The 9715-nt window shown below is 38.1% G+C and overlaps 1 protein-coding gene and 1 long non-coding RNA gene across 2 annotated transcripts; both read left to right on the top strand.

Moving 5' to 3' along the window:
• Positions 1-4: 4 nt before the first annotated feature.
• Positions 5-6398, top strand: LOC121940626 (trichohyalin-like; the record flags this gene model as incomplete). The annotated part of the gene is made up of 2 exons (XM_042483343.1): positions 5-335; positions 1804-6398. Coding segments are annotated over 2 exons (2433 nt in total), but the record flags the coding sequence as incomplete, so codon positions are not given.
• A 744-nt stretch (positions 6399-7142) lies between these two features.
• LOC121940627 lies at positions 7143-9529 on the top strand. Its single transcript, XR_006105661.1, has 3 exons — positions 7143-7331; positions 8309-8369; positions 9470-9529. It is a non-coding gene; the product is annotated as an uncharacterized LOC121940627 (long non-coding RNA).
• The last annotated feature ends 186 nt before the right edge of the window (positions 9530-9715 follow it).

The raw sequence follows: 9715 nt of genomic DNA, 5'->3' as shown, positions 1-9715 counted from the left end.
CCAGGACACGTTCAGCTCTCGAGTCAATGACTTCACCTTGATTCTGTTCACTGTGGAGTCAGATCCTACAGCTCCAGCTGTTGTTAACTTTCTCAAGGAAAACCGAGACATCCAGGAGCTCTGCGACAGCTGTGGAGGGATTTATGAAGTTCTTAACATCAAGGACCAGCAGCAGATCCCAGAGCTGCTGGATGCTGTGGAAAAAATGAATTGGAGACCATACCAAGAGAAACCATGCTGCTACACGACAGAAACATTTGCGTTTGCGCAAATAGAAAAGATCAGCACACTACATGCTGAACTGAATGACCTGAGAAGAACGAGCCCCGTCAGCTGTGAGTACTGCAATTCAATCTCAATGCCAAAAAAAATAGGAGGATGTGTAATGTGCAAATAATACCAGAATAAATTATTTACAAATCATTTTGGAGCAATGTTCAGTTGAGTGCAGAACAAAGACAAGATACTTATGTTCAAACTGATTTGTTTGGGAGTTTTTTTGTAATTATACACTCAAACTGAATTTGCAGGTTCCAAAACAGGTTGTAACAGGCAAGTTTGATCACTGTGTCACAGCTCCTTTTCCTTATTTTAATTGTTTTTAAGTATAATTCTTTCCCATTCTTGCTTGATATCTGACTTAAGTGTGTCAGCAGCAGGGGTTTCTGTTGTCGTATGCTGTGCTTCATAATGCTCTGACAGGTCTGGACTGAACAGTCTAGTCGCTAAACTCTTTGACTACGAAACCACACTGTTGGAGCACATGCACAATGTGTCTCATTGTCTTGCTGGAATAAACAGGGGTGTCCCTGAAAAATATGTAGCCTGGATGGCAGCATATGTTGCTCTAAAACCTGTATGTACCTTACAGCATTAATGTGCCTCACAGATGCTGGCTTTGGACTTTGTAATAATCTGGATGGTCCTTTTGCTCAGAGGATAAGATGTCCAGTCTACTATTGTACAGTGAAGTTACAATTTTCTGTTTCACGGCAAATAGTGCTTCACTATGGCAATGGCATTCAATAAAAACTTAAAAATCTTCACAAGGAGGCATCATCGATGTCTTCAGGCTTTTCTTACCATATTTGAGCTGAATCTGTAAGGACCACATCAGAGTATAAAACGCGTCATTTCCTGTTGTCAGTAGGTGGGGCTATGACTATAACTCAATTTTGGCATGCAGAGGTTTTGAGGCAAGGACTCATATCAAGCATGACAAATTGTTTGCGGATTGGACAATGTAGGCTCAACTTACAACAACTTCAAGTTTACTGGTGAAAGCTTCAAAATGGGCACCACGCCACGGCAGCACTGTTGGAATAAAACTTACAATTTTCACCAGAAAGCATCATCAAGGTCTTAAGACTTTCACAACAAAGGTGGATCTGATAAACCTGCTAGGACAAGTAAACTAAAGTATAAACTACTCAAAGTACTTAAAGCTACTTTTGGGTCACCTATTAACGCATTTACCTGCGAAATGTTCACAACTGTCTTTAGTTGCTCCTGTCCTAACTTTTTTTAAAATGTGTTGCAGGCTTAAAATTCAGAACAAGGGTATATTTTACAAAAAGCTATTTCAATTTTTGGTTTGAACATTACATATCTTGTCTTTATGCTCTATCCAATTAAATATAGGTCGAAACAGATTTGCAAATCATTGCATTGTTTTATTTTAGATTTTACACAGTGTTCCAAGTTTCTTGGATTTGCGGTTCTGTATAAATGTTAATATAAATATTAGTGAGTCATTAAAAGAAACTAGGTGTCCTAATCCATCCTCCGGACATTTTCTTTCAGGTGAGGTGGAGAAGCAGCGTCCAGACTGTCTCAGGATTGTGCTGGTCGGGAAAACTGGTTGTGGAAAGAGCTCTTCAGGAAACACCATTCTTGGACGGGAAGAGTTTGAAGCTGAATCAAGCCAAATATCAGTCACCAAAGTGTGTAAGAAAGCAGTGGGTGAGGTGGACGGTCGTCCTGTTGTTGTGGTCGACACTCCTGGTCTTTTCGACAACAGTTTGAGCCAGGAGGAAGTCACCGAGGAGCTGTCGAAATGCATCAGTCTTCTGGCTCCAGGACCACATGTCTTCCTGTTGGTGTTACAAATCGGCAGATTCACACCAGAAGAGAAGGAGACACTAAAACTCATCAAGAGAGTCTTTGGCAAGAATGCTGAACAATTCACCATCATTCTGTTAACTGGAGGAGATAAACTGAGGCGGGAGAAGCGGTCCATTAAAGAGTACATTGAAAAAAGATGTGATCAATCATTCAAGAACATGATCGGCAAATGTGGAGGAGGATGCCACGTGTTTGACAACTACGATGAAAGCAACCGCACGCAAGTCAGCGAGCTGATAACCAAGATTGACACTATGGTGAGGACAAATGGAGGCAGATGCTACACTAACGAGATGTTCAAGGAGGCCGAGGCCGCGATACAAAAGGCAGTCAATGAAATACTGAAGGAGAAGGAAGAGGAGATGAGGATAGAGAGGGAAGAACTTAAAAGAAAACACAAGGAAGAAATGCAAGAGATGAAAAGAAGAATGGATGAACAGAGAGACGAAATTCAAGAGGAGAGAAAACTGAGAGCAAAACAGCTTAAAGTAATGGAAGAAAACATCAACAAGGAACGTGAAGAGAGAAGGAAGGAACGGGGAAAGAGAGAAGAAGAAGACAGGAAGAGAGAACAACAGGAAGAAATTGAACGGCAGGAGTGGGAACAAAAAGTTGAAGCTTTGGAGCAACAAATAAGATCCGAATCAGAGTCGAAAGAAACCATCGACAGAAAGCTGGCAGAGAGCAGAGAGGTGATGAGAAAAAAACGAGAGAAGGAGGAGAAAAAGCAAAAAGAGTGGTGGGATAAACGATATCAAGAAAATGACCAGAGACAACGGGAGGAGCAGACGAGACTGAAAAAGCTCCAAGAAGAATATGAGAAGGAGAGAAGAAATTACGAAAAGAAAAGAAATGAAGAGGACCAAATCAGACAGGAGCAGGAGGAAAAGAAGCTGAGAGATTTGGAGGAAAACTTCAGGACAGAACTGGAGAAAATAAAGACAAAGTATGAGGAGGACGCCAGACATAAAGCCGAAGAGTTCAATGAATTCAGAGAGAACAAGGAAAGAGACTTTGCAGCTCTGATCGAAACACACATGAAGGAAGTGATGGACCTGAAGGAACAGCAGGAGAAAGACATGAAGAGGAAGCAGGAGGAATACGACCGGCTGAACGTCCTCTCGAGCCACACTGAAAAAAGTCTGAAACAAACCATGGATGAACTGCAGGACAAACACAAACAAGAAATGGCCGACTTGATCCTGATACTTCTGACCCAAAAGAAAGAAAACAGGAAGAAATTAAGGGCGATGCGGGAAACCCACTCAAGAGAGGAGGAGAACCTCAAGAAAGATCTTTCAGCCCAAAGCAGAAGAAAGGAGAAGGAACAAATAGACAGACTGAAGAAAAAACACAGCCAAGAAATGAAAATCTTAGAGAAGCAACTTTCGACCCAAAAAAAGGAAGATCAGCGCATACGAAGGGCTACGCTGCACCTAAATCATGAAAAACAAATCAATGATCTGAGGCTGGAATTGCTGAACCAAGAGGAACAAAATCAGAAGAGACAGCTGCACAAATTACAGAAAACCCATGAGGAAAAAATGGATGAATTCAAACAGAAACTCCTGGAGGAAAATGAAAGAAATGAGCGGGCAAAAATAGACGAACTGCAGAGGAATCACGAACAAGAAATGGAGGCGCTGAGACAGCAACTTCTGGCCCAGGACAATCAGGAGGAAGAACTCAATGAACTGCAGAAAAAACACGAAAAAGAAATAAATCAGCTGAAGGAGAAACTTTTGACCCCACAGGAGCAACAGTCCTGCTTCATTTCATGATCAAATTCAGTTATTCCAAAACGTCACAAAAAGTGACGAGTTGCATCATGCATTTTTATTCTAAAGCTCTGGCACTTCAGACAAAAGAGTCACCACAAGATGAGCTGAAAAGAGCAAATACTTGCAACGCTCTGGTCTACAGTGTTATAAAGACCTGCTGGTTCACACCAGGCTCTTCCTAAACCTTCTCATCCCAAGTGCTCACGTGTTGCCGCTTTGCCAGTGGACTTCCACGCCTGTATATTACGCTTTACGTGTCCTTCTGCGTCCGCTGTTGATGTTTCGATGTGACACCGTTGACGGGATTATGCTACAGAGGCAGGTGGTTGTATTTCAGCAACAAAATCACATCGCAACCAACGCCAGGTCATCAACAAAAGCCACATTCCTAAGATTTCACAACAAGGGCAAAAATGATTAGTTTTAGGGGGAAAGGGCACATGGTGAAGTGCAGGAAAAAAATATCACATTCAGACGAGCAGCAAACACCGACCGTCTGTGTCAAAGTCTTAGTTTTGTTCAGTCCACCCACTGCCACTCTCGCCTGCCTTATAGGGACCGTCGTGCTCCTTATTGACATTGATACCTGCAGTTTTTTAACATGACACACCGTCCAGCGGCGTATCATGCAGACACAACAGGTGCCGTCCGCCCATGTTACAAAGTAACACCACCAGTCGGTGTATCATGCTGCCGCAGCAGGTGCCACCCGGCCGCGTGGCAGCATATCGTTACACTGCAGACAGTTCAGTTGGGCTGTTTTCTCAGCTGAAGCCAGTGACGTCCCAGTTAGCAGGCAACGTTCCCACAACACTGGCTAAGGTTACCTACAAGTTGCAATAATGTTTTAAAGAAAATATTTTAATTTAATGTTCAAAGAACATTTTATGGATGTTTCATCTAAAGTAATGTTTCTTTAAGGTGAATAAGACGTGACGTTTTAACTTCAACATTGCAAGGATGTTTTGTTAAAGTTGAGGCAATAATTAATAAAATGTGCTATTTTAAAACGTTCCAACAATGTTACATGAGAACAAAGGAAGAACGTTTTCAAAGTAACATTCAGAACATGTTATTGAGGACTGAGATCTGCCAACTTTTTTAGATGAAATTGCAATATAGTGTGATATATTAACAATTTAAAAAAAAAAACAACTTTTTTTTTTCATGTTTCTAGAGAATGTTGCCCAAACTTTCAGAGGAACATTCTTGAAACATTAAAACTTGACACTGAAAAGGGACGCCAACAGTCGCATACAGTCCGCCAGCAAATTATACTGCAAAAGGGGGCTTTTGGTTTTAGTATCTTACACCAAAATCACTGTCAAAGCAAAAGTATCTGGTGAGCGAGGAGCCTTCTGCCTGCTGAATTTTGCAGACTTGTAGATTTTGTTGTTTTTCTTTGACATTTGTGCTTCTGCCATAAACAAGTAAGCTGTCTATGCAGTTAAATTGTTTCATTTTCTGTCTGATTTTATTGTTATTTCCCACTTTGTTGTGCTGTTGGTTGTAGACAAAGTTAATACTGTTCACAGTCCGATTATGAACGTCATGAATCAAGGATTTCCGGCTGTTTTAGTGATTAAAAATACATTTAGCCGCAGCTGTCTGTGTTTCAAATACAGTGCCTCTAAGCAGGAGAAACTGATGTCTGTTCAACGCGCTGCAGCTTTGTTAAAATACGTTTTTCTGGCTTCAGTGATGGTTTTGAATCGTATTGTATTGCTCGGTGGAGATGTGCACTTTACTGAGTGCACTTCTTTTTTAGAATCAAGGAAAACTTTAAGGGTAACAGACACTAAAGCTGTACATTTTACATTTTACATTTCATAGCTGAGTTTTTATACAACAATGATAGAGTTAAGGTAATTTTTACTTGAAGCCATACTGGTTGTACTGTAATAGTCATTTTTATTTTTGTACATGTTCGTTAGTATTTTGCTTTCAAAAAATATATATGAATGTGGATGTATGTCATCTTGATTTTTTTTTTAGTGACATGATTTAGCAAGTGTTTGTAAATTTACCCTCTTTTTAATATATAACCAAAACTAAATGTTAAAAAAAGATTTCTTTCTTATCTCAGTTTGAAATTCTGATTTTTATGTCTTAACAAATGTGTGGTTTATGATTTAAGGTTCGAACGTCATCATTACTGTCAAAAAGTGTTTTCTTGGCCAATGTATTCAGATTACAAGTTGTGCAATTACACACAGAAACTATTTTAGTGTTTTTGTAAACAATAATTGCATGTTTTTTAAAGTGGTTATTCATTTTATTATTAGCAAATACAATTATCCAAAAAAGTTTTTTTTTTTTCCTGCTGCATATTTTGAATGAAAAAGATTGCAGAGACGTTAATGGTCCGTTCATTCAATTATTTAATAACTGCCTGGAAAACTAAAAAACAAAAGAACCAGTGAGAATTTCGTATATTTGATTTTCTGTATAAACGAAATATTGGGGGGAAAAAAACGTGTGTTTTCTCTTTATTTGCCTGAAAGGAAAAATCAAATAAACAAGGAAACGAAAACAAAATATCAAGTCAAATTTACGTTGTTTATTTTTTCATTTTACGTGATGTCATTACACTGCGGCTCAAACGTCCACTGCTGTCTCTGCTGGTGTCTCCGCTGGTGTCTCCGCTGGTGTCCGTCAGAATGGAATAATTGAATGAACGGATGATACAGGGACCGTTGAAGGTTTTCTGTTTTGTGTCACGTTTAATCTAACAAAGATCCGTGTTGACTGTTTTAAAGGTGTGAAAAATGTGTGAAACTAATGAAAAAGCTGCAACCTAATTTAAGAAAAGACGTGCTGTAATGATAAAGATCAGGTAGATCCCAGCTTCATTTATTGTCTCAGCAATCGAGAAAAACTGTACAAGTTGCCACCCTAATTTTTCTGCATTCTGAGTACTTTTGATATTTTGAGTACATTAAATGATGATACTATTGTATTTTCACTTACAAATAAAAGGCAGGACTTTTACTTTTAGGTATACATATATTTAAATCAGACTTTATTGATCCATGAATGAAAATTCATTTTGCAGCAGAGGCAGCCTGCAAGGTAAGAAAAAATCATATCAAGAAATATTTGAGTAACTTTCTGCAGTTTAACCAAAAGTTTAAAAGTAAAAAAGCAAAATGACATTAGAGATTTTTAAAAGACAATAACTCACAGAGCCTGTAAGGACCTGGGATGACTTTTTAAGATATTACGTGAAAAGAGCTCATGCAGCCGACACTGAATCCAAACATTTTTGTTTTGCACTTTTATCTCTGCAGTTGCGATGTTTCATGTTTTTAATCACGTGAAACATCTGAACTTATGAGGCGTGTTGTGGCTGATATGAAGCTCTCCTACTCCTCCTTACTTTCACTCTTGATTCCTCAGACGGTGACGCTGCAGCAATTTCAGCTGGTGAGTAAATTCAACAAAATTAAAAAAAAAAAAACAGTGCATTTAGGTATTATTAGTTTTCTGTACAGAGAATAATTATGTACTTATGAAAACTGTGAAACAGTTTTACACTGTAAATATTAATGATGTTTTCTTTGACTCAGTTTTTAATGTCAAATATGTCTTCATGTCCACAACATGGACATCAAAACAGCCCTTACATATTTCATATTTTAGTACATTAAACTGCAGTAAAAAGAACAGAAGTCAAGCAGAAGTTCAGAAATCTAAATGAACTTTCAGTCAGTGAAGCTACAACCCCGATTCCAAAAAGTTTGGACGCTGTAAATGAAAATAAAACCCAACTGAATACAGCACAGTCTGAATTTGATGCCAACATGTGACACTAATGTTCACCACTGTGTGACAGGAGCTTGTCCTTTAACCCTTTAGCAGCCATTGTAACAGCATGGATGATACTTTTTGCGATCAAATTGCTTTTTTTACTAAAACCTCGAAAAAAAACTATTTGCTTAGGCTATATGCAAACGTTTTTATACAATGTATTTTAGTGTTTTGATTACGCCATTTTTCTATTAGATTCTATTTTTTTTAAATAAATTGATCATTTGTTTTTTTCTACCGTACATTTGAAACAGATTTGTTACTATATTCATTATTTTTTGTATTTACTTTTGTTTTTCACTTCTTTATTTCATAAAGCTACTTTTATTTTCATATTTTTATTATATCACATTGTTTTTTGCACTTTTTGCAATGCATTATACTGGGAAAATGTTTTTTTTCTGAATAAATTTCTGCATTTTGTTAACATATTTAATTTAACAATTCAACATAACAACATAATGTTGCTTTGTGCGACTGTTGAGTTAACAACCATTTAAAAATATTACAAAAAAATGCTCAAAGCTAATAAGAAAGTACACTTGCATGAGAGCAGATAGAAGACATCTGAACATTTCATTTTCCCTCTTTAGGTTGTGAAACCTGGTAGCTGGTTTTCAGCTGAGCAGAGCGACGTCATGGCGACAGAAACACGTGAGTTCAGTCACACTCAGTGGTCGGCTAGATGAAGTTTGTTAAAGCCACATTTTAGTAAAAGTCCAGAAAATGACTGTAAGAAGTTATGCTGCAGTCATGTGACGTATACGAGTTTCTGAGCTAGAAAGTCGTTCTTCTGACTTTGGTGCGTTCGTGAGCTTTGAGGTCGTAAAGTGGGAACAACATGAAAAAGGTTGAATTTTTAATGCTTAGAGCATTTAAACAAGAGGCTTTGTTTTTTACTTTATTCATGTTTTTATACATTATTTGGTTTTTATATATATCTTAATACTTAATCTAAGTCACTCTACATGGACAAAAGTTAACATTTATACCAGATTACACTTTACTTGTGATCAAAAATTAAGTTTCTTACCATTGAACAAACATTGACCTTTGCCGCCATGTTTATGCATTTATGACGTCAAGTCAGCTTGTGCTTGCTGCAGTTTATAGATGCAGATACTAAAATGTGCAACTACATGAAGTAAATGAGAGCTACTAAGAACTAAATAATTTACACTGTTTCCATGATTTCCGCCATTTCTGCTGACCTAAAACATCATGCAGACGTCATGACTGCAACTCATTTCCCAATTGTAATAACGACTTCGGGCCGTTCATGTGCTTGTAACTCGTAACACATAACCAGTTTCCAGTGTTTACTTGGAAATGGTTTCACTTAATGATCAAAATATTGTCTTTTTTTGTGTCTGACACCTAATTTGTGTGCTGTTGCCCCTAAATGAAAACCTCGGGCGCACCAGAGCCCAAAAAGTGAGGCTGGAGCTCTGGCTGATGTGCTGATGTGCTGTTTCTGCGCTCCTGTTTTAAAAATGCTTTCTTCACGAATGTTCCCAGATTCTGAGCCCAAAATTATGAGCATAAATTCATGTTCAGCAGGACAATCCCCATACGACCCGAGATTCATATATTTGCTGTTGATTACTACCAAAGGTCCGGAGGCCAAAATCTGGTGTTCAAACAGCCCTAACAAGAACACACACAAAAAATACAAATCTACAGCAACAGTGTCCCTTTAACTGAAGGTTGTGAATGAATTCATGTTAGTGAAAAACTGTTTTGTGCTCTATCAGTTTCAGATGATCTGCAGCCTGTGAAGAGGAGCAGCAGCTTTGAACTTCTGCCACCAAACTGTGAGTTACTCTGAACTGAATCACAATTATTCCTCTGAATATTAACATCTTATTACAGAGTTTGTTTGTGATGGGTGCAGAAACATTTTATTTTACCTGAATATGTGCAAAGTTAACAATAACGGCTGATACACTGCCCAACTCCGACTCATATGCATTCATAAATGTGGAAGTTAACCAGGATCT

Source organism: Plectropomus leopardus, unplaced genomic scaffold, assembly GCF_008729295.1.
Source record: "Plectropomus leopardus isolate mb unplaced genomic scaffold, YSFRI_Pleo_2.0 unplaced_scaffold9119, whole genome shotgun sequence".
NCBI classification, from domain to species: Eukaryota; Metazoa; Chordata; class Actinopteri; order Perciformes; family Serranidae; genus Plectropomus; species Plectropomus leopardus.
This window is presented reverse-complemented; position numbering and strand designations above follow the sequence as displayed.